The sequence below is a fragment of the Anguilla rostrata genome, chromosome 3 (assembly GCF_018555375.3).
Source record: "Anguilla rostrata isolate EN2019 chromosome 3, ASM1855537v3, whole genome shotgun sequence".
NCBI classification, from domain to species: domain Eukaryota; kingdom Metazoa; phylum Chordata; class Actinopteri; order Anguilliformes; family Anguillidae; genus Anguilla; species Anguilla rostrata.
In genome coordinates, this window is record NC_057935.1 from 5899693 (window position 1) to 5925008 (window position 25316).

At 46.1% G+C, this 25316-nt stretch overlaps 1 protein-coding gene across 3 annotated transcripts; it reads left to right on the forward strand.

Moving 5' to 3' along the window:
* The first annotated feature begins 1194 nt into the window (after positions 1-1194).
* On the forward strand, positions 1195-24151 carry rtn3 (reticulon 3). Of its 3 annotated transcripts, XM_064325710.1 has the most exons (8): positions 1195-1570; positions 6782-6829; positions 18397-18604; positions 19078-19216; positions 20017-20086; positions 20896-20942; positions 21081-21139; positions 21403-24151. In XM_064325710.1, exons 1-8 carry the CDS (start codon positions 1471-1473, stop codon positions 21449-21451), a joined length of 720 nt encoding a protein of 239 aa, XP_064181780.1. In that variant the 5' UTR covers positions 1195-1470; the 3' UTR covers positions 21452-24151. The 3 variants fall into 3 exon arrangements, with proteins under 3 accessions (XP_064181780.1, XP_064181779.1, XP_064181778.1); XM_064325709.1 differs by lacking the exon at positions 6782-6829 and having other exon boundaries at positions 1198-1570; XM_064325708.1 differs by lacking the exons at positions 1195-1570; positions 6782-6829 and adding an exon at positions 8162-12536.
* The last annotated feature ends 1165 nt before the right edge of the window (positions 24152-25316 follow it).

The following is a 25316-nucleotide window of genomic DNA, read 5'->3' on the forward strand; positions in this document are numbered from 1 at the left end:
CAAAACGGCACCAAGACTCTTGCATCAGTATTAATTTACATTACATAATCGCCTACTGAATAGCAAAGCAAAGGAGTTCGGGACACCCACAGAGATACCGCTGGCAAAAAAGTATTGACCAAATTATGCATATAGTAATAGTAGATTATAGGCCTATGCTATAAAGAATATGGATAATTTCACTTACCAGCCACCGGTAGATTTCCCACCACAGTGTCGAGGTTATTGTATAGCTAGCTATTCAGTGCAATTTCAAAATCACAACAATAAATACGATAACTGTCGGTAACGAAAAACTTCCCAAGTGCAGCTGTTGACATTCTCCCATTCTAATAGACTACAGGTAATGGGCACTGGAGGTTCATTGGTTCATTGGAAGGTTCATGTGCACGGTCCAGTAGTATATAAAAACACTTTCGCCCACGAAACAGCATGTGTCATGACATTCCTACCCTGAATCAAGCAGGCTATATAACAGTTCTGAGTTTTCCCATCTTAACCAATGAGTCCCTTCTGCATGTTTGTTTGTTTGTTTAAGCAGATATTTTGATCGACTATATTAGAGGCTATATGTGGAGAAACTCCATCAATTAATAGGCCTGTGAGATACTATTCTTCTTATCATAACATTTACATCTGTGACATGAATATGTTACAAAGCAGAAACTGTAGAAGTACAGAAAGTGGTAGGATAGCCTATAACACGACGTTTGAGCCGAAAAATGAAATAAAATAAAATAAAAAATTGTTGTGGCGAATCTGTGGAAGGTAACTTGTCTGTGGCTTTTATGTAAAACTGGCTGGAAAAATATGCCAGGTTTTACGCAACTCGATGCCCCAGACAATGTCAGTTGGCGAAGGCTAAATTTGGTCTGGACTGAAGTGTGGACATTTTTTCCTCTTTCTTGCTGTTTCAGGCCTTGGAATAAAGGAGTTGCCTGCGTCATTTATAACAATTATTCCATATTATATTATACTATTATCCCACATTGCATTATTATTCCAAGCTATAAGCTCTCATTCAATAGCAAAAATGCAGACAAATTAATTGTGTAATTTTTCTCTCTATATATGCTGTCCTCGGAAGCCTGTGGGCCACTCGATTGCATGAAGCCGTCACAATTCGCTTAAAATGTGGCGTGGCCCTTTAAAAGAGCTAAACGTCAACCTTTCACCCTGATATCGTTGGGCTCTCTCTCTCTCTCGCTCTCTTCTGGACTGGGCCCGCCTTGTTCCACTCTCTAGCAGGTTCAAAACGCAAGCTAACGCATCAGAGCAGGGCTTGTGCGAATGTGTGTGTAGGTTTCGCAGGCAGTGCACCAGTTGGCATTGCGTCTCACCCGAGGAGGGGGAATACGAGGAAGGAAGCGTTACGAAGGAGATTAGCGATTCAGATATAAAATAAAATTCACAAATTAGGTTCTTGTTGTTCTTGCCGCAGCAACAGCGCATAATTTAAACCGTACAAAAATGGCAGATCCAATGACCCAGTCTGCACAGATCTCCTCGTCTGAGGGACTTGTCGATGGAAAGAACTCATCTTCCTCGTCCAAAGACTCTAAGTTCTCCGGTAAGAGCGACTCTATGACATTGTGATATTGCATGTGAATATTGACACTGGATGTGCATAATTTAGGCTTTATCCACCTATGTGCAGTTTCTTCGATTAATACAATTCTAAAGATCCTGTCTGCATTTCAACTAGCTGTGTGTTGTTGTAACATGTCTGCCTGTATGTCGGGTTCATTTGTTTTATTTTACTGCATAAGGCTATATCGGGCCTATAACTACTTTTTTTGAGTGGACAGTTTGCATTCCAATTGGGTAGAACGTTTGTTTTCTTCGTGTGTTTCGTGTTAGGTCATAAACGTGAAGTGTTTGCGAATGTCGTTTACGGATCTTTCGCACTTCGTAGCCTATTACTGTTGCAGTCTCTTGCTTTCTGCCTGAAAGTAACCAAACCGTATTACGCCTCCCGTAAAAACTAGATGGTCAATGTCCGAGTAAAGTGAATCTTGTACCTGCCACATTGATTTGGCATTTGGCAGTGGAGAAATAAACGTTGACTTATAAATGTGAAAGCTTAATTTCAATTTTGAATTTCCTTGACAAGACGTGGGTTTCTTGTATTATATGTGTTGCTATTTATCCTGTTGCGCGAATTTAAACTGTGAAGAAAAACAATGGTGACATGTTTTTCTCCCAGTGGCCGTTGTTGAAATGGCTACATGTTGCGGCGACGGCGATCTGCACTGCAGATGTATCGTTACTGGGCAACAGCGATTGAAGGCGCTCTTAAAGGCGCGGCAGTGGCCTATATATTGTCGCCAAAACAACATTTATGGGCTATCTCGAGGGATACATTTCATAGAAAATAAATATGTAGCCAGACCACAAGGCCGTTTCTTTGTTCTAACCAAGAATTACAACTGGTATGTTCACTGTATGTGGCATATTACTCGTTTATCCTGCAATTATTTTATTATTTCGCAGGCAGTGATGACTGCAGTGCATTTCGAGGTTTAAGGCTAATATAAACTGGGAAGATAAAGTATAAATTTCCTGAACCGATATGCATTTGGTCAATTGGCTATTGTTGTCGGCTTCCCTTTTGTAGTCAACTCCCGGCTGCTTGTTCATAAACCAATTGTTTGCAAGCCACTTCAGTGTTGCACTGGGTTAAATGCAAGACTGCAAGCGAGAAGGATTCGAATGGACAGATTCTATCCGTTACCAAAGGCATATTTTATTTAAAATATGAGTGCGTGCTCTGTCTAGTTTCGTACGCTCGTAGCAGACGTGCTGGTGCATGCAGGCTCCAATAACCAATCTTTTTTGCTCCTTCAAGCGCACAATGCCAGCATGTCCTATTCAGATTGCCGAAATGTTTAGCGCACAAAGCTGAACTGTATGGTGACTATGCATATTGCAGAGCAGGACCGCAGACTTACGGAGTAGTGTTTTCCATTAAATGTAACAGCGCCGTTATAAATAACTTAAGTTAATTATTGAAAATATTTACACACTTGCTGTTTGGGAGGTACTTCTGGTTAATTCTGTCTGGGAAAGGGCGTCAAGGGCAAATGTGTAGTGTTAGCGAGGTTAGTCATCGATGTGCTGCCCTGGGCTTGCATGCTCTTCCTTGTAATATCATTAACATATTGGCTTATGAGCGTCCTGCAGTTGAATATTATTCATGGTGGCCACTGCGATAAGGACTACAATTACAGTAATGCATTGATTCATAACTGCGCAGCTAGAGCATGGGTGGGCACAATATGTATTCGGCCTCCATGGTAGCATTAGTAAACAATTCTTCTAGCTCTGGGATCCTGCAAACTCTTGAATCCAGGGTGCATTTTTTTGTTGTTGTTGCTGCTGCTGCTGCTGTTGATTGAATCTAAAAAGCTTTTATTTCACGCGTTTGTATGCGATGAGCGTTTGACGGTCGTCGACGGCAACATCACTGGAGCCCCTTGGCTTGGTTCCAGATAACGCGGCCCTCCTCGGCTCTCGAGCTGGCTACTCCTGAACGGCTGGGCCTAAAACAACACGGCTGGGCTGCGTTGGGCGCGTGGGTTGAGTGGGAGGGATATACTGGTCACTGAGGAGCTGGCATACTTATCCGCGAGGGGAAATTGAAGCGCGAGCTATAGCTCGTGGCCTACTTTCTTTCAGCGCAGATTGCCGGCCTCTTCGGGTTGGTTCCGAGTTCTTTGAAAGCTCAGATTTTTTTTCCTCCAATATACGTCCCTTCTCGCAGCTCCTGAGACAATGGGTGTCTCAGAGGGACACCCTTTAGCAATAAAGAGAGGATGGAGCTACCGCTAACGCATCCGTTAGCTCCCCTGATTCGTAGCGACGTGGTCCATCGTTACCGATCGTTGCCGTTGCGGTGCTGAAGTCCTTGTGGGGGCAGCCAAGGTCTGGGACCCAAATACGTCCGTTTTTGCCGGAACACGCCGTGTATTTTTGTACTCCCACCGGCTTTCCCCTGCCTATTTCAGTAGTTCCTTCTTTTTAAGGTTATCCTATTATATCTGACTGGGAAAGGAATTCAGATATACTGCGTTGTGTTATTCATGACCGTGGATTGAATGCTTTGTTGTGTGTATGGGAAGCATTGCTGGGCTGAATGGGCTGTTCTCATGATTATGTTATGCGATGTTATGTTATGTATTAGCTACTACTAGTACTATTATTGCTACCAGTATACTGGATTGCTGTTCAGACTAGACTGTAATATTGTCTCTTTCTTTTGCTCTCTCTCTGTCTCTATCTCTCTCTGCTTCTGTCTTCTTATATATATCTCTCTGTCTCTATCTCTCTATCTCCATTACATTGCACATTCTCTCCTTTCATAGCCTATAGACATTTGATCTGCCGGTGCACCTGTTGTCAGTTTGGGCATTATACCCAAGAAGGTCAGAAACATCACAAGGAATGGAGATGTACGTGTGTGGACTGCATTTAAACCCCCTGAAACAGGTGGCAGTTGGAGAAGCGTTGTGCTGTGCGGCTGGTGTGTCTGAGCAGTGACCTTATAAGATGTAATGAATGGAATTTAAATTTCAATCAACTGTATCTGTAGCAGGTGGGATTCCTTTCCTGTGTGACATTGTTGTTAAGGAAACCACCCTCGTGACCAGAGCACTGTGGGTTCAGCTCCCCGGGTGGAGTGTGACTGCTGTAGCCTTGTGACTTGCTTAACCCCAGATTGCTGCGATGCAAATCTGTCTGTGCGCATGAATATTATGTACAATATCTGAGCTATGTAGCTCGCCCTGGTTTTGGGCATCAGGTATGCAAGTGAATACTGCAATGTAATGCAAGTGGCTCTCGTTGGAGAACCATCTGGAAAGTGTGTGGTGTGCAGTCGTGCTGTGGAGTGCCTTGGAGATGATGTAGTGGTGTGCCTTATGGAGGTTCTTTCTTGCCAGGCATTTGGGGTCATCTAAGAGCAGGCTGAGACAGCACAACCTTCCCTCCCCACCCCCCCTCACCCCCCACCCACAGGCTTGAGTGTCATATCTCTACACCCCCAGGAACGGCTGCTTTGACCTGGGTGGCTCCCAAGGGGTATTTGTGTGGATGGACCATGGGGAGGGGCTATGCTGTACTGGGACGTGTGATTCTGTGTGTCTCTCTCACCATCTATTGCTGGATGTGTGACCTCCTCCCCCCCTTCCCCCTCTCCCATCTTCCAGCACCTCATTTCCTGAGATGGACCCACAGCTCTGAATAATTTAGCATAGATCCTATACCTCAGTGGTATGGTAGCATATGTTTGTGATGAAAGAGCGGAAGAAAAAATAAAAATGGTGATAACCCACATTGTATTACTGAGTTCCTGGCAAGTGCCGTATCATTTCTCCTATCATTTGCATTCTGAATTTGATTTGAATTTTCCAGTTTAGGGCATGGGAATATTTTTTCTTTTTTTTTGCTTTGCAGAAATGAGGGCGTGAACTGTATTGCCAACCTCCCTGAGCAGATTTTTTTTTTTACGTTGAATCGGACGTGAGTTTTTTTTTTTTTTTTTTTTTTCTCAATTGTCTGCTTCTGTCGGCGTTAGTGTGTCGATTCGTTGGCGTGGAAACGGGGTGTGTAGCCGGCACTCCCGTGAGAAGCGGGCGAATGAGCTGTGTGCCTGGCCTGCAGGAATGCGGTATATCTTGGGAGTGCTCGTCTATTGATGGAGTTTTTTTTTGTTTTTTTTTTGTTTTTTGCGACAACCGGACCGGCCTGTCTCCCCAGGGGAGTTTGGGCACTCGAGTCTCACACCTCCAACGTACTCTCGAACCCAAGGCCTTGTCATCGCCCAGGAATCCAGTTTCTGATGCGAACAGATTTCGCACAAGCCGTGACCCAGTGAAGAAATTATATTTAAGATATAACGGCAAAAAAGCTTTGGTGCTCAGTTATGTTGCAGGCAGTACAATAGAAGGACTGACTTTCCCCCCCCCTAAAGCTCACTTGGTATTCAGTGGCAGTGCAGATTTGAGTTGGCTTGGTTATGTAACGTTCAGTGTGAGTAATTTAAATGACTGTGTAGTGTAAGAGAGACTAAACCATGAGAAAATATTTCCAATACGCATGTGTAAAGTTGCTCATTGCCGAACTGTTGAGAGTAAAGAGCCACCACCCAGATTTTCAGCATTTTTAAGCCTTCATTACTGTGTGTGGGAGTTTATTTGAAAAGGCTGAAAATATGCAGACATCCAGATAAACCATCCAGGTTCCGGACAGAGGTGACGCATGGAAAATGGAAAAAGTCTTCGTATTGCGATTTCTGCTTCGAGATATTGATCGGCCACAGAAAGATCAACTGTCCAACCCGTAGTCATCTTTTTTGTGTCGACTTTTATTGCTATTGTTCACCTTGGGAGATTATTTGCCACCTTTATTTGCTATGTGTGTTTATATATGAGGAAACTGAAGTTATTTGGTTGTTCCAGCAGTACAGTATTAACCGGGATTGGAGAACTACTGTGCATTTGTCATAATGTTTCTTTGACAGCGTGGAAAAAAACAAGAGGAGTTGTGTGAGAAAATGGGTAAGAACTGTCTAAGAAGGAGTCTGTTGGATGTGGCAGATTTGATATGGTTGATGAAAGGAGACTTGGTCCCATTAGGCATCTCCGTAACGCTGTAATGACTTTAAAGTTGGGAAGGGCTGTACTCTTGTGGAGAGGGGTGGGGTGGGTGGAGTCAGCGGTGAGAGTGGGTGTGGTCTTACTGCTCTAGGATTCTTATTCTTCTGTCCTTTTTATTTTTTCAGATTCCTTTCTTTCCTCTTCGCCTGTATCTCTCATTCAATCTCCTCAAGGCAAGTGTATGGTTCTCTCTCCTATTCCGCTCGCCTGCTCTCTCCTGCGCTCTCTGTCTCTTCTTCTATCCCTCTATCCTTATCTTTCCCCTGCTCTCCCTTCCCCTCCTCTTTCTCTCTGGCTGGGCTGCTGCTGTTCTTTTGTTCCATCCCTCTCTCTGGTGCCTCTCTCCCCCTCTCCACTATACACAAGACTTGGAGCTCAATTGATGCAGAAGATGAACCACAGTCCCTTTACTAGCTCACTTCCTCTTCCCTATCGTCCAATCACCTGCGTGCCACGGTTGGGCTCGTGACAGAATTTCCTCCATTTGGAGTGCAGTTCAAGCTCTAATTGAAAACCCAATTGGAAATGCCTTCGAGTTTGCAACCTTTTCAGATAATTAAGGCCCCCAGCCTCCCCACCCCACCAACCAGAGTATAATTTAGATCATAAAGGGTCCAGGATACTCCTGGGATTGTCACCCTATTTTAAGATGGCTGCAAAGTTCAAGTTCACTTCGTGCAGGAGTGACACCTTTTTAAAATGGATCTGAGTAGTGTCCCCCTAGGAACCCTGTCCTTAAATTGGATCGCACACCCCAACCCCCACACCCCCTTCTCCTAATACCTAATACAGTTACAATTCCCTGTGGGTGCTGTACCCAACCCCCCCCCCCCCCACCTCCCCCAGAGGCATCGTTTACTGTCCGTTTTACGGCCCGCTGGGGGGTCTACTGGCAGGCCTGTACGTGCTCCACTCTCCTGCTGCTTGTAGTTCATACCTGGCTTACTGCATGTCACCTCCGCCGGCTGCTGAAATTAGAGATAAGAGCTCAAGTACTTATTCATCTTTTAGGACTTTTTCCATTCGTCATTTTATAATTGTCAGTTTCTCTTTTTTTTTAGATACGTTTTTTTATTTTATTTATTCTTGTGTTGGCTACAGTACATACATCCAGCCTTCAGTCAGAAGTCAGTACCCCTGATAGAGCTGTACAGGTGCTGGGCCTGTTTTCTCTCATTCTGAAGGGAATGTAGGGGGCCTACTGCCTGTGACCTTTGACCTCTACACTGTAAAATTGCTGTTCACATTACCACACTCAACAGGATTATTATTATTATCAATAATAATAATAATATTATTATTATTATTATTATGTGATTGCTGCTTTTTTGCAGTGCAGTTAAGCAAAACTGAGTATTCATTCCAGATGTTGAGCTATATGTTTTATAGCTTTTTACTCTGATAAAATAAGTAGGCCTATAAAATAATATTTACTTAATATTTAGGATATATTACATGGTTTTTTTCTCAGTGTTTATTGGAGAATAATCAAGTGTCTTTTAAAGCAATTCTCCCTGAGTTTGTCGGTCTCATTCAGTTCTCTGCACAAACTGCACAGTGTTAGGTAACTACTTATGTTGGCAACAGTGGAAAAGGTTTGTACTCAAAAAGGTGGAGTTTCCAGTCTGACTTGGCTCCAGCCTCCGTTGGTGAGGGTGGTTAATCTTTGCGAATTATTTTTGTGATTCACTGGGATTGGTGGGTTTGGCCAGGTCATCCCATAGTTCTTCGAATTGTGATAGTCCTCAGTCCTCCTACTGTTTGCCTCAGTTAATCTTCGGAACCAACGGAATTTTTCCATTTTCACATTGATGATTTTTGAGAGAATCTGAAGTGGATTTTTTAAAATGATAATGTCAAGTAAACCAAAACACAACTTGGGATCACTTCCAAATTGAGATTTCTTCAGTTGGTTTTTATTTCATGACTCCTTGTGTCACACTTTGGTCTAATTCTGTTGCTTCTCTTTGGGCGGTCCTTTGACTTGACTTTTTGTAAAACTTGGACAGTGAACACTGAATCCACATGTGCTTTTTCTTCTCTGTGCAATGAAATGTGGTTTTTGTCTATTTATTTATATTGGTGCTTAGTGGTTGGTGTAATCTTGTGCCAGCTATGAAGCACATGAAAATGGGCTTTTTAGTGGCAGTTATTTTGATACCTCACACCGCATATTGCACCATACTTCGTATGTGACAGCTAAAAAGCGAACTCTTCTTCACAGTCCAACTGTATGAACACGCATGTGGGAGGTCAGATCTATTATGCAACAGCGGGATCGGCCTCTCTTTGTATATTACCAGAATAGCAAGTTAGGGATTCAGAGGTGAGTTCCACTGAGTCATACACCACAAGCAAAGACTTAAATCAAAGACGCTTTCGTGACCAGATCTGTGATGCTCCCTCTCTGAATTGCAAGAACACCCTGTATTCACCCTGAAAATCGGCAGCGAATTTATGGCAGGCGCACATACTTTCATGAGAATCGTGTTTTCCCCACACAGATGTTTTATATCTTTTCATTGGTTGTCGCTGCATTCGAAACTGCATCGATCACTTCAGGCGTTGCTGCATTGAGGGCCTCCCTCAACGGCAACCCTGTAGATTCAGAATGCGGCGATGCGCACGCATCCATTGCTGCGAAGCTGCTGCTGCTGCCCACCATTCCATGCATGACTGCTTGCGCTGCGGGGAAATGGACGAGGGCGCTGAGGGCATGGCGGAGCTGTTGCTGCTGAACTGCTGGATGATACAGTAATAGCTCTTCTGTGTTCAGGTGGTGGTCCTTCTTCTGGCTCTGAAGCTGTCCCGTTGGTTTTAGACTTTCTTTCTGCTCAATTTGGTTTAAACGTCCTCCCAAAATGTGCCGGGTGCTCAATATCCTGCACTGGTATTCCTTAGTTTTAAACTAAAATACCTTCCTTGTATCCACCACCCAGAGCTGAAAGTGAGGACCACTTGGTTTAGCATATGTGCATGGAAGTTTGCGATGACTTTACTCCTCCCAACAACCCCCCCCCTTCTCTCTCCCTTAATGCTTAACGGATGAAGACCAAAGTGTGATGCCTTCAGAAGGCGTGGCCACATCTCTTTGTTTTCCCCCTCAAGCCCCAGCGCCAGCGAGCACTGCGGCAGATCATTACGTCAAGGATCAGAGCAAGAAAGTGGAAGTCCACGGGTTTGCATCCAGCTCCGTTGGACGTTCCAATGTGGTGCCACAGGGCTTCCCCGGAGGCACCTCTTCGAACGCTGCTTCCCTAGACCAGGACTCCCCTGTCGTGACTTCCCCTGTCTCTGAGCGAATCAAAGCTCTCGAAGCCCTGGCGGCAAAGCAGAGCGATGGAGACACCTGGAACGATGGAGGTTTTCTCCTCTTCAAGGAGCGCCACTATGAGAAAACTCAAACGGATGTGAAGGTAGAGTTTTCCACCGCCACTCAGATGAAGGAAGCCACCCCAGGACAGGACTCCCCTGAATCTCCCTTTGAGGTCCTTGGGGACACAAAGCAGGGGGGTGAATTTGAAGACACCATGGACTGGATGCGAGCTCACCTTCCTCCGGCACCTGACTTTGGATCCGGAATCCCTGATCCAAAAGTTGGCAAAGAAGCGTCCGATTTCCCATCTGTTTCTCCCCGATCAGGAGAAGCTGTAGCCTCTGCAGGAGTGATAGAAGTAGGTGTGCCTGATGCATTCATGGACTCTCCAACTGGAGCATCCAAGCCTACAGGTCCATTTATTGAGCCGGGGAAGCAGTCGAGTGTAGAAGATGATTCTGAATTTGACCTCCGCTTTTTGCCCACTGCTTATGTCTGGGAAAAACCAGAGAAAATAGCTGAAGAGCTCCAAGGGCCTCCCAGCCATGCCATTGTCCAGGAACAGGAGTCTCCTGCCCCCCCTGCTGGTTTTGATTCCCCCCCTCCCCCTTCTCCTCCAACCTCTCAACTAACAGCTACAGAGGTCAAGTACACCCCATTAGGTGATGACTTTGAGCCTGCGGAAATCCTTGATGTTGACAGCTCAGGGGAATCAGAGGATACGGTGACTGAGGACACTGCCCCTGTTTCTGCGCTTGCATCAAGTGCAACCTCTACTGAGGTTGCCTCCACAGCCCCTTCTCCGCCAACTGATAGGAAAGAAATGCAACTGACTAAGCCAGAGCATTCCTTGCCAGCCCAGCCAGAGAAGCAGATAATACTGGTGCCCATAATTAATGTGATTGAGACGGAGGAACAAGTGTGCAGTGATGATGAGGTGGAGCAGGTAGAGGAGGACGAAGGCTATCCGGTTGTCGATGACCCCGTTAAAGAGGGACCTCAACACGCTGACCAAAAACCGGAAGTGCCCGAGTTGGCAGCACGTGATCACGCGGCACCTGTTTCAGAGGTTGCTCTTGGACCCTCTGATATCTGCGCCTTTGATCCCACATCCCAAGAGGATAGTCCTCCAGCATCTATGACCCATACTGATGCCAAGACCTCACCTCAACACCAGTCTGCCAAAGAGGAGTCTCATGTTAGCAGGCCTCCCTCTGCTGTTCCGGCTGCACGTTCAGAGGAAACCGCACAGGATTCTCCTGCGTCAAAAGAGCCAGAATTGGATGCCCTGCAGGGGGAGCCTGTAACCTCAGAGAAAATGCAAATACAGAATGAGCCGCCAGCAAAGTCTTCCATTAAAGCAGCAGAAACTGCTGATGAAAAAATTGCGGAGCAATTGACTGATCCAGTCGACCATTTTGAAACCCAGCCTGGCTTCCTTGATTCTTGTTCCAATGATGAAGCTGCACAGCATGCTTCATCTGACTTACCAACCTCACTAACTGAGAAACCCATTAATGACTCCATAAAGGAGGATGTTTTACAGTTTTCCTCTCCACTGGTAGAGCCAAGCAGAGCACTAGGCAGTTCTGAGGCTAATGAATATGTTCAACCAACTGCAGAGAAATCTGTTACAGAAACCCCTGCAGCAATGCGAGAGGGTAAATCAGTGGACAAACATTATAACTTGGATACTGAAACCAAAATTGGCTCATCTGATTCTCAACCCCAGAGCCACATTGAGCCAATGGTTCCACAAATGAATGTCTCCTCTGAGAATGCCACTGCAATGACCCTAACTGATCTTGGAGATGTTGGCGCCAAAGATTCTGAAGAACCTCATCCCAAACCTGTTGGAGGACAGCCATCCCCACGAGACTTCAACCAAGATCCATTTTCTTGCCTCTGGAGTGAACCCCAAGATGTCACCCAGAAGGTGCTGGAGTCGAACATGGACGCCTCAGCTGAAATAACTTCAGAGGTTAAATCCCTCCATAACGAGTTGGCAAGCAAGAGTGTTACTGATGTCTCACCTCATACAGAGTCTGGAATGATGGCCAGGGTTGTGGAAACTAAGGCTGATGAGAACTCACCAGAGACGACGAGCGACCCCGAGAGCATAGAGCCGGAGTGTTCTGTAACAGCCGCTACCGACAGCTTTGTGGAGTTCATGAGGGAGTGCCTCAAGTCAAGACAGGGGGAGGAAGAGCCAGAGGAGCTCAGCCACCACCTTGGAGACGAGGATAAGTCCCCCAAGATGGGTGTCCCATATTCCAAGTCGCCGCCAGCTATCGCTTTTGATGTAGAGCAGGAGCACCTCACCATTCGTGCCCTGAAAGAACTAGGTGACAGCCAGGAGGAGGAAGAGCAAGACAAGGTGCTTCCTCAGTTTGCCTCTAAAACACAAACCCCTGTCAGCCCTACTCCACTGCCCCCTTCTCCCCCTCGTGAACCTCCATGCGAAATGTCTGCGTCCAAAATGGCGGAGGAAGTGGACATGTGGGTGGCAGAGGCCTACCATCTTGCAGAGCATGTCTTGGCTGCAGTACTAACCCACTTGTCAGGTAACGTCTTCCTTCTGGGCTTTCGCCCTACTAACCTCTCACGCAAGCACGCAAAACTACTCGCCCTGATCCTTCATCAGAACTTCTGTCTTTCTGTGTACTTCTTTCGTGGTCCTGATGTGGCGGGGTTTATTGTAACGGCATGTGTGTGGGTCTTGATTTGGATGGCTTTATAGCTAGTGTTGCGCACGAAAGTTGGAGGAAAAAAGTTACAGCGAACGAAACAAGCAAATCGAGCAACAAGAATTTCATGTACATGAAATTTGGAGAAACATGTACCCACAAACACATGAAACAATGCAAATTTAAATGGGCTTGGACGGTCTGGCATGGAGCAACTTGCTAAATTTGCAGTATGGCATGACTGTGCATTTTTGCATTGGAAATAGGGCCAAATTCAATTTGTGGAGCCAGCCGCAGGCATAATTGCTGCACGGGCATTTTAAAAACTTTCAGGACCTGGACCCAGACTCCTATGGTAATTGTGTTGGTTAATGAAGTCACCATTTTCTTACATAACGGAAAGGGCACGGTGACATTGGAGGGGGGGGTCCCTGTGAGGGAATTCAAACTGCTGAACGCATGCATGAAATTCTGAAGTGCTGTTGTCACAGCCCCCCCGCCGTACATTGCCTTTTCACTGGTGCATAAAAAAACGTTGCAACTTTGCGTTGGAATTCTAGTATTATGAAGCTTTGATGTCCTATTAAGGCGCTCGGTTCAGTCTATCTGCAGTGCAATTTAAGAAAGTGCTTTTTTTTTTTTGTTGTTTGTTGTGTTAGTTTAATGTCTCGTGCTAGAGCGACGAAGGAGTCGCAGTAACCGAGTAGAGGCCTGGATTCCTACGGATTCGGCCGTATTCAGTGTCGATGTCTGCGCCGTTTGACCTTCCCAGCCCCTGCGTCCTTTTGAAGCTTGGCAGTAACCACTGCCAGGCAAGGAGGGGGAAGCAAAGGGGTGGGCTGCGGGGGGGGGGATATGGCTCCACGGTGTCTTCTTACCTAGAACTGGAAGTCGGGCGCGTCCCGGTCAATCCCCAGTGTTACGTTTCTGCTTTGATGCAATTTTTTCCATAATGCCCAGGATCAACAGGCAACGACTTCACTGCAAACAGATATACATTGATTCTTGCATTCCTGCATCAATTCCTTCGCCTACCCCGCCCCCCCCCCCCCCAACCTCCAGCCCATCCCCAGAGTGGCCTCATTAAATGTGTATCGTAGGAGCGTGGTTGGTGTCCGAGATGGAGGAAGTGATGCAGGATAATTAGATCTCTGTGGCTCTTTGCCTTGCATATGGAGTGGTGTGGTATGTCGCAGTCGGCGAAGCGGGTGTGGGCGTTTAGATTAAAGGAACTTTGCACTGGCTTTTTAAGGCCTTTAGACCTTCTGTATCCAGTCGTTTGTTGATGTCACAGCTCTACCCTAGCGTGTCTCAGAGGGGCCTGCGGGTTCTAAGTTTACCGGGTTTGCTGGCAGGTCGTGGTGGTGCAGTCTGTAGGGGGTCCGATTCTTGAGCCATACGTGACCCCCCCCCCCCGTGCTGGCCGGGGTTCGATTCGTTCCCATGGCGCCTTCAGACCTGAGCTCCCTTCCCATTACCCTCTCCGCATTCTACCTGTCTGACTTAAAGCAAAAAAGTACGCACATTTGCTGGACTTACGCAAGCTTCGTTCGGAAATATTTCATTTGATCTGTGTGCAGGCGGGGCTGGCCCTGCTACACGTTTGTATGGGTTTCAGATTGACTGTACTGTCCTTCACCTTTCTACGCTGTTCTGTTTGTTGGACTGTGATGTATTTCATAAACACGTGAGACCACAGCCTGTTTGGACATTGTTTTTGTTTTTTTACAGAATTCTGAGCCTTTTTTTTTTGTTTTTCGACAGTAGCTGCTCAGCCATGGTTCAATCCCTTAAAAAACACGAACTCCACCCCCCCAAATACGTGCCTCTACCCTCGCTCTCATAGTCTAGACATGAAATGCAGATGCATTACACACTGGTATGCTGACGTGCGAGCGTCCCTGGAACACACGTGCCTTCGAACACGCGTGCAGCCCCCCCACACGGTTCGCCTACGTCGGGTGGGCTGCCAAATGGGAGGCCGTCGCTGGGGGCAACAGCAAGTTAGCGGGACACGCTGTACAGTTGTACAGTACGCCTTGTACACAGCTGAGTGATTTTTAGGGGGTTTGGTTTTCCCCCGTTTTTTTTCCCCCCCTGGGAGTTTGAACTTTCGACCTTCTGTCAGTTTTGGTATAAGCCAGTGAGGGGTGCACTTTTAGCTGTGTTCCCTGGTGTCCTCTCAGCCATGACGTCTCGCGTTTCGCAGGCCGCTGGCACTTAATTTGTGCTGCGGCATTAGCTGCTGAATTGACGGTGGTGGTCCGCTGCTTGCGCTGGTGCAGGCCGCTGCACAGCGAATGCTCAGGGAGGGTACAGTTTACTTTTGAAGGAGTCTGCCCTGGTACAGTTGGGTTTTTTTATTTTTAAATTGCATTTGTGTACCTGCCCTCTTCCTTCAGAAAGACTCCACCCACCACAGTGATCTTTTGGCCTTTTTATCTTTATAAACTGTATTTTGATTTGGAGGGAGTGCAGGTTATTAGGGGGAAGGCGTTGTACTGAGAGGTGTTGTTGCATTTGTCATTTTTGTGTTTAACTCCAAAGATTAGTGTTGATCTGCTGTTCTGCAGATCATACCCTTCCCCCATTTCTTGCTGAATCATTTTAGTAGGCTATTTGCCCTGGACTGAGCCTGCCTCCCGGGCTGTGTTAATGTGCATTAACCTGATGGCCAACCTTGTGTAATGGTGTTGGGTGTCAAAAGGGAGAAAAAGAAAATGCAGAGAAGGTGATAACATTTTTAAATCATGTGGATCAATCCTCTGGCCATTAGAATAAGTGACTTGATATGTGTGTGTGTGTGTGTGTGTGTGTGTGTGTGTGCATGTTCTGTGTGCATGTGTGGATATGTCGGGAGGTGTGTGGTTGGCTGTCTGTGGGCTGTGTGGGCATATGTTCGTGTGTGTGTGTGTGTGTGTGTGTGTGTGTGCTTGTTTGTGTGTGTGAGGGAGGGGGTGTGTGTGTGTGTGTGTGTGTGCTTGTTTGTGTGTGTGAGGGAGGGTGTGTGTGTGTGTGTGTGTGTGTGTGTGTGTGGCGCATTCCCACAAATGCAGCTGCAGTTTTGGGCGTGCTGTGATCACTGCAGTCTGCAGAGGCGTATCTGCAGTTAAGGCTGCTTGCTTAATAAGCAAAATGGGCCCTGTGCCTTTAAGAGCTGAGCACTGCTATGGATAAAAGCAGGGCACTGCAGCTCGGCTACCACTGGGACCCACTGCTGGAACAGAGAGAGAATGGGAGGTAGGGAGGGAGAGAGCGAGGGAGGGTGGAAGGGATGGAAGGAGGGGGAGAGTGGGCGGGGGGGTGGGAGCATAACGAGAAGGAGCTCTCAGGCTGCCCTCCTGTGGGTACCAGCAAAGCATGCTGGGATTGGCTCAGAACCCCTGCTGTGTCAGGCATGGAAACCCCTCGTATCCACTCCAGCGCTCGGAGTCCAGCGTCTGAATTCAAGAGCCGGGAACAATGGGGCGCTCTCTCCCCGGCGATTAGAATCGCTAGGCCTCCTGTTGCCGTGGTACGGCTGGGCTATGATCGGTAGCTCTCTATCTCTTATTTTTTCCCCCTCCGTATTATACATCTGCCATGCCTGTGGGGCATTAATGTTGTTTCCAGCCATTCCAGTTTAACATGGGCTGACAACGCCCACTTTCAATTTGCGCGCTCGCCAACATTTTTATTGATCGAAGCATTCTCGCTTTTCCCTTTTAAAGGGGACAGAGGAATCTTTTTTTTTTTTTTTAAGTTTGTTTCGAGCATTTATAGCAACAGCTGGGGAGACCATATATGTAAGGACTGAAAGGAATGTTGATACAGCGATAGCCAGCATTTGGTAACAAAGGTGTGAATGTTCTGGAAATAATCTGTCATTCAGCCACACATTCAAAGTGGTGCCGCCCCACATCTTTTAAACGTTGCCTCTGTATGTTTAGCGAATGCCTTTCTTTCTTTTTTTTTTTACCTGAGCCATTTATAATGCTTCTGATATCTCAGACGAGCCCTGAAACTCAATAGGTGTGACAGGGGCAACGTTGCCTGACTCGGCTAACCGCATTCCCAGACCAGCAAGTGTCTGTGTAACGAAATGCAAGCTAAATATGGTAGCTTGATGGAATATGTATAGAATATGTGTACCCATAATAGAAACGTATGCATAAAAATAACATTCATAACAAGCCATGAAAAAACAGCAACACCACAAAAATAAAGCTTGAAAAATGACCTCAATAATTGTTGCTGTAAGAGTCTCTGCTATGCTGTGCTTCACATCCACTCCATACAAGCAGCGAACGGCCTCAGATTGGCAGAGAAACAGAGAGGTTTTCGCCGTAATCAGCAGTGAGTGATTACCCCCCCCCCCCCAAAAAGCCCTAATATGTCGGGTTCCAGCCTTAACATGGCTGCACCAATCAGAGTTGGAAAGCAAAGGAAGCGAGGAAGAAGGTTTCCGCCTTTCCTTTGTTCCGTCTCCGTTTTAAACCTGCGCGTTTACGCTGCTAGGGAGCCCGGTGTCAACTTGGGAGAACTGAAAGGGAAAGTAGTGGAAGGACAGCTGGTAGAGCACATGCCTAAATGTTTTTCCCCTCTGGGGAATTCTGGGGTGAGGCTCCCTTGTAAAAAGTTCAGCGTCTGAGTGCTGCTCCCTGGTTAACGCAGGTTAAATATATCAGATTTTTCATAACAGGTTAGGCTACTCCTGTTACTTTACCGCCCTGCTTTTGTATTAATTAAGTTTAAATATAATATGTTATATTTTTATTCTGGGTTTGGCTATTCCTTTTAGTTTACTGCCCTGCATTTGTGTTAATAAAGTTTAGATATAATATTTTTGTTTTCCAGTTTAGGCTATTCCTGTAAGTTTAGTGCTGCTCTTTTGTAAGGTTTCGGTAGTATTGTTGGCTCCTGAGCGTGGATTGCAGGTATGTGAGTGTTTTGAATCTCTTGCAGGTTTAGTAACGATGTGTAAAATGGATCCTAAATGTTGCAGCTCCACCCAGACAGGAGGGGTGGGGGGGTTTGGGGGGGAGCCCCGTATGCACGCAGAGGGGCGTAGAGGGTTGGGGGGGTGGGGGGGGGGGGGCGGGGGGGGGGTTTTTGGACACTAGCCCAGTTTTCCACCTCAGCCAAAAAAAAATGGGTAATAGGCTAAATGCACACAGCAGTGCTCTGTGGCTGGATTAAAGCCCCCCACTGTGAAGTCGGGGAGACCGAGAGGGGCCATGCCCCCCCCCACCCCCCAAGCCCTGGCCCCAAACAGCCAAAACACACACTTAACCCTTCGAAGGACACTACAAACTGAGGGAGGGCTGTTGGCAGGGGGTTTTAAATACTAACCCACTTTTTTCCCTACTCGAGTAGTATCACAGGAATTACATAATGGCATTATGAATTACGTAACTGCAGAGCGAATCTAAAATATATTTGTACTGCTGGCACAGTGGGGGAGGTGTGTGTGTGTGTGTGCGTGTATATATATAAATATATATATATATATAAATATACACATACATACAGTATATAAATGTGTGTGTGTGAAACATTACCCAGAATACGCTGTGAGATGGGGGTGGCGGTTGCCCTTTACTGGAGTCGCATGCTACTGTTGCTAAATTTAGTTTGACCTGCAAGGAGAGCAATATGTTATTATGTTATAAGGCATCTTGCTGCCATAGCGTTATAAGTAAATGTAAATTCTTCTCGTCTTTGCTTTATGTGAACCCCCCCCCTTTCCCTCAATCAGTCCGGGACCTGGTGTACTGGCGGGACCCCAAGAAGTCGGGCGTGGTTTTCGGCACGTCCCTCCTGCTCCTGCTGTCCCTGGCGGCGTTCAGCGTGATCAGCGTGGCGTCCTACCTGCTCCTGGCCCTGCTCTGCGTCACCATCGCCTTCCGCGTCTACAAGTCCGTCGTCCAGGCCGTGCAGAAGTCCGGCGATGGGCACCCCTTCAAGTAAGCGCCGCGGGACTGTACCCCTGCGGGACGGGACTGTACCCCTGCGGGACGGGACTGTACCCCTGCGGGACGGGACTGTACCCCTACGGGACGGGACTGTACCCCTACGGGACCTCTGCTTTATTTATGTATATCACTCATTAAATAAGATAATATTAAGCTGCAGCAGACAGGCTTAAAGATAAGATAATAAACAAATAAAAATAATGTATAAGTAATGCCTGATAGGGCTTTCTCAGCATTTTCCTCATTCACATCCCATTTTAAAGTGGTGTGCACTGTGCAAGAACACATCAGTGTAATTACCAACCCTTTCGTGGGCCAAGCCAAGAGCCTGGGAGGGCCAAGTTTGGCCGTGGGGGCACAGTTTGGGTGCACCCCTGGTGCACCCCCGTTTTGGAGCATTGCGGGCTCTGGTTATCCAGTCCGGGCTCCGGGTCGGTCACGCGTGTCCGTTTCCTCCCGCGCAGGGAGCTCATGGACAAGGACGTCAGCATTGCCCCCGAGACGTTCCGCAAGCACGTGGACTCCTGCCTGTCCCACGTCAACCGGGCCCTGAAGCACCTGAGCCGCCTCTTCCTGGTGGAGGACCTGGTGGACTCGCTGAAGGTCCGTGCATCCGTCTGTCCGACAGTCCCCCCCTGTCGCCCGCTCGCAGACCGCATCGAGGACCCCGAATAAGCACCAGCGTGCAGGACACACACACACAACACACACGTACACACACACACACCACACACACACAACAACACAGGTACATCACACACACACAACAGACACAGGTAACACACACACACACACACAACAGACACAGGTACTCACCAAAAACACACACGTACACACACACACACACGACACAGGTACAACAACACACACACACAACAGACACAGGTACACACACACACAACAGACACAGGTACACACACACAACAGACACAGGCACACACACACACACAACAGACACAGGTACACACACACACACACACACACACACACAGTGTAAGGAACACCCCGTCAGTTGCTTCAGGACACTCGCATGCACGAGTCTTTCTCTGCGTCCCCTCCACTGCTGTCCCATCTATTCATAACGTGTGTGAGGTCGGCTCTGCATCTTAGCACTCTCCTGCACCCTTCTGCACATATCCTCCCACGCGCATCGTAATGTCCTCTGCTAACGCGACGTGGCGAAGCATTTCAGATCCAAGGTGAATGAACGCATTACGTTACGTTTATTTACCAGACGCTTTTATCCAAAGCGATGTACAAAAGCGCATATCATGGTCATTGGAACAACTACAAAACACAGCTTCGATAAGGTACACTACATGATGCACTGCTCAGAAATTAGTCAGACTGATGGGAACAGTAAAAAAATGTATATATGTATATATTTATTTTCTTTCTTTTAGCTGGCAGTGCTGATGTGGCTGATGACCTACGTGGGGGCGGTCTTCAACGGCATCACCATCCTCATTCTGGGTAAGAGGGCGCGGGACGCACGTTCCTCCGGGGGAGGGAAGAGCAGAGCTGAAATTCGAGCCCTGCCCTGACCTCATGTCCTTACATGCCCCCCCTGGAGGAGGTCAAAGGTCAGGTGCTGAAATCCATCTCATGGGCTTAGCAGATAAAAATATGTCCCAAGAAAGATGGATCGCACAGAGCGGGCGGCACTCGTGTCCTAGCAGATACGAGGGCATTATACTTCTAAGTTACATCTTAAAATGACGTTCATCGCCTCCCCAGTAGGACCGAATGTAAAACTGCAGCACTTAGTTCTCCCAGTAGTGAAGCTAAGTTTAGTTCTGTCAGTTGGGCTTCCTGGACAAACTCGGACAGATGGACAACAAGGCTTAACACTAAAATACCAGCATGCTACAGTGATACAGAAGATTTCTGTGCTAATTTATATGAAATGGCATTTAACATGTAAATGCGGTCCACCTCAGACAATGAAGATTTCTCTATGACTGCTGAAGATCTGTTTTCTGGGCTATTCTTATGTGGTAATAGGGTAATATAATGGTTGGGGATCTGAGCTTGAGGTTGCAGGTTTGATTCCCGGGGAAGGGGGGGGGGGGGGGAGAGGCACTGCTGTTGTACCTTTGACTTTACCTGCATTGCTTTTGTATATCAGACTGTATGGACAGTAGGTAAAACGTCTGTAAAAACATTGTAACTCTAGATAAGAGTGCCTGCTAAATGACTAAATGAATTGTGATTGTAACTATTATATTATCATTAATATATTATTGTGAATTTATTCTAACGTTCTCCCTCCTCGTCTCTAGCGGACGTCCTCCTCTTCACCGTGCCCTTGGTGTATGAAAAGAACAAGGTAAGAAGTGGATGTTAAACCTGAACGAGTTAGGTGTGCCGTTCCTGACTCTTTCTGCCAGACTGACCCTCACCACGGTGGGTTAACAACATAGTTGTGATTATTGTATCATTCGAACCAATTTTCTCTTCTTTCCAGACCCAGATTGACCATTATATAGATGTGGTCCGTACCCAGTTCAACACCATTGTTTCCAAGTAAGTTATCCTGTATTGTATCCGTTTAATATGTAGGCCTATGTTGAGATTTGGCCGACAGAAAATGATGGTACGTTTAGTTTTAACATTAAATCACTAAATAGGCACCTTTAATCGGGGTGGATTTTGCAAAGCATAAGTCAAGAAAGTCAAGGACTAAGTGTAGCATCTCAATCGTTTTATATTGCATATTTCTAAAGGCCACTTCTCCACCAATGGCACGTTCCACTAATGGCATGTTTTCTTTCCTTCTCCTTGACCAGGCTGCAAGAGAAACTCCCCGGTGCGGCCAAACGCAGCAAAGTGGAATAAAGCCCCCCTCTGCTTTGTCCCCCGCCACCTCCGACACCGCCGTTGCCCCTTATCTAGACCCCCCGCCCCTCCTTAACTCCCTCCCCAAATTCGGTCCACACCGTTACCCTTGACACACCCTCCGACTCGAACTCGGCCCACCGACGCACTGAACCAGCTACTAAGAAAACCGCTACTCAGATACTCAGCATAACCGCGCAAGCTTGCAAAGCAGTAGGACAGGAGCTGTGCCCAGCGGCGGAGTGTCGCGCGTAGCGCGCCGCGAAATTGAAACGGTGGTGCGAGAGCTAGATTGAACCCGTGACCTCTGGTTTTATAGGTCAGATTTGGCCGCTCAGCAGCTCAAGAGAAATGGCGGAAGCCATTTTCTCAAAAAGCAAATGTCTGTACGGAACACATTTCAGGCTATAGGAGCAACTTATAAACAAAAAATAATATAGGAATGTCACGCTCTGGGGTCTAATTTACGATTAGCATTTATCCTGGCGGCCTGTTGATGATTAGAACAGTTGTGGGAGGTAAAATTTGGAAAAATGTCACCAGTTTGTCCTCACAGCGTATTACAAGCAAAGTATTTTTTTTTTTTTTTTTTTTTTTTTGAAGTTTGGAATGCCTTAAGGTTCTCTCTGCTACTAACTGGCTATTCGGCCTTTCTGTCGTTTCCTGTGTTTGTCCTGAAGGCATTTTTTTTTCGTAAAGTTTGTTTTCTGCAATGCACTGAATGTTTGGCACGCCACACGTGGGTGGGATGAAAATAAGAAATAAATTCGAAAATTTAAAAAAAGCACCAAAGTGAACCAGCCGTGATGACTTGGTCTAGTTCGCCCCGTTTGTTTTGGTGCATTTTTAAAAATGTGTTTGTAAATAAGACTAAAACAGGCTTTCAGCTGTAATGAATCTAAGAATCTGCTGTCGCTTTTCTCAAAGATCACTTGTGGTGGTCATACTTGTTTTAGTCGCACATGTTTCCAAGTCAGTCTCCCAAGTCATTGATTATTATGATCTGCTTCATTATTATGATTACTATTATTATGATTGCTACTGTTAATAAGATAACTGCTTTTGACTGCCCAGCTTTTGACTTTTGCTACATAGAGAGAAATCTATAGCTAACCGCTTCAAAACCTCCCAGTGATCTCTGAGGATATGGGGTCAGAACTATGGACAGATTGTCTGTGGCATCAACTCTGAATCAGAACCAGGAAGCTACGCTGGTGCATAGCTAAAGGCTTGGTCCTGTGTACCAATGTGTGGAAGGTGGAAGGGATTTCTGGTGTAAAATGTTTACCCTTGCCTTTGCTGAAACCATATTTAGGTCCTTTTAGATGCTCTCTGTTTTGTAATTTTAATAATGTTCTGGTAATTTGCATAGTTTTTTCTTTTTTTGTGATTTGCTCAGAGTAGTATTTTTATTTTTACGTAGGAAACCACAAGTAATTTGTAATTGGGCTGTTCCCAAGAGTAAGGACTAATGTCGACACCACACTGTTTGTTTTCCTTGTGATTTTTTGAAGGGTGATGTTTGGTAAAGATTTCAAGATGAATTGCATATGGCGGTAGGCCAAGAGTGTTTATATGGATGGGTTCCTTCTGCATTTCAGGAGAATGCTGGTGGTTTGGGTAAAGAGTCCGATTAAAGCTATGGGTTAATGGTTATTCTCGGATTGCTTCAGCAAGTTAATGTGGTTTGCGAAGGTCTGACTACCTTTTCCTAGCGATGTTTATAGAACATTCCACCTAACGCTTGTGAACCTCAATAGTGCTGGTCCCCCTTGTCATGGTCTGTCTGTTAAGATGTGAAGTCATACCTTTTTATGGTTGTGCACCCCTGTCCTTCTGTCAAGTTCTGGAAAACCAGTTCCGTTGGAGTCTGAGTTCAAACTGGATTGTGACATCACAATGAGCTGGGGGCTTCTGGGTTTGCTCCCAGAATTCAGGATATTGTAGTTTGTTTAGGATCATTATCATCACAGACACATATACACATACACAGACACAGACACAGACACAGACACACTCACACACTTACACACAGACGGGTATGTTCATGCACACACTCAGTTGTGTGCATTCACACACTGGAAAGAGTTTGATGTCTCATCTGTGTTTGTCGTATTGATGCTGGGCTAACCTTTCTCAGACCAGACTTTTCAACAGAAGATCACAGGTGGTGTTTGTGAAGGTTTGTCTTGGTTCCAGTGCATAGACAGTATCTTATTTTTCATTAATTGCTTTTGGGGATTGTTTCAAGATGAGAAAATAATGCTACCTGTGTTTGTTTTTTGTTTTTTTGTAATATAAATAACAATCGCAGACCTCTTTACGTTGTCTAGATGCTGTTTCTTAGTTGTCGCTGTATTCTCTTGCGAACTCAAAAAAGATGACTAAACTGAGCACTACACTGAATTGAAACTGGAGCTTACATTTTTTTCTTGGTTTCCTTGTAGCCTATAGCTTTTATCCTTTAGTTTATCTTTTTTTTTTTTTCTTTTGGGTGATGTCGGAGGTTACTTCCTCTGCGGAAGCCTTTGATTCTTTTTCTCTGGGTAGCCGTGTGTTCCTTACACCTGAGCTCTGCTTGTTAGGCATCCATTTTCCTCACGTCCAGGATCATTGGAATGAAAGGCTATGCGAAACGGAAATAATACTATGTGGTCCTTGTACTGATGTTACAGTGATATTAATAAAAATGTCAAAGGATCAGTTGTCGCGTTTTGATTTGGGGTTTGGAGGTAACCTGACATCTTTATTAACTATACTCGTACCAGCTGGTTTGATTACCTGCAATTCGAGAAGAAAGAAATCACCTACAATAAATTCAGTTAATAAATTCAGGGGGGGCCAGACGGAGAGGGAGGGAGGAGTGACCAAGGCCTCCGAATGTTCACCTTTGCATCTTCTCAACTGTTACTCCTACCATTGTGGGGCACATAGGACACCACCTGCGCTCCACATTGCCCGAGAGAAGACGGAGCAGGGGCGCATTCTTGTGCCCTGAACGGAGAAGTCTGCACGTGGACTTCGGTCAGTCTGCCAACTCGGCAAACCGCAGTATCTTAATCCACAGATCAATCATTCACTCTTCCGTCTCATCAAGTTGGACGTCAGCTAGCAGCCTCCAAAATAGGACCGATAGATTGCATTAAGTTCAAACATTTTAGCCACATTTTTGAATAGATGCTTGAATGAACAGCCAAAGACTGTTCTTGGGTCCCTATATGAAATGTTTAACTGTGATCTAGTCTAAGAGTGAACGAGTGTTGGTGCATAAAAACCTGCATACACACAGGACCTCCAGGACCAAGAATTACCTAGCCCTGTACATTTATCGAGGGCTACAGAAACTGGGCTTTCCGTATACACAGCAGCGTTGACATTTTTTAACTATTTGTTTAGTTCGTCATCTGGCTTGACAGACTCAACAGAAGTTAAAGTAACTGACATACTACATACAGCAGTTGACAGGTTCTTTAGCCAAGTAGGCCGAATTACACTAGCATGATAGCCATTGATTATATCACTATGGTGAAGGCGCATTGTCTTCAGTGAAAACACTGGACTGTAATATAAGCTCACTATAGCATGTCATATAGTATGTCAAAATTACGATTATGTAGCAATAAAAGATGATTAAAATTTTCCCATCATACTGAAGCTAAGAAGGCCCATTACTTCCTCCCGTTCACACTGTGGTGAAGGTGAACAGAGCTGTCAGGTGACGTCGCTGACTTGAATGAGCCAATCAGAAGACTTTGGTCTCCATAGGAAACCTCTAACGGATGTGATCAGCGAGTCATGAAGCCTTACTTTCCCATCGCTAGGTTACGATGGTTTGGTCAGAAAGTGGTGCAAAAAATCATTTGAG

Excerpts from the sequence above, each read along its gene's own strand:
- rtn3 (XM_064325708.1), top strand. The coding sequence starts at position 9,719 with ATGCCTTCAGAAGGCGTGGCCACATCTCTTTGTTTTCCCCCTCAAGCC. Across the intron at positions 20,087-20,895 it reads CATCACCATCCTCATTCTGG|CGGACGTCCTCCTCTTCACC; the intron begins GTAAGAGGGCGC and ends CCTCGTCTCTAG. Across the intron at positions 21,140-21,402 it reads TTCAACACCATTGTTTCCAA|GCTGCAAGAGAAACTCCCCG; the intron begins GTAAGTTATCCT and ends CTCCTTGACCAG.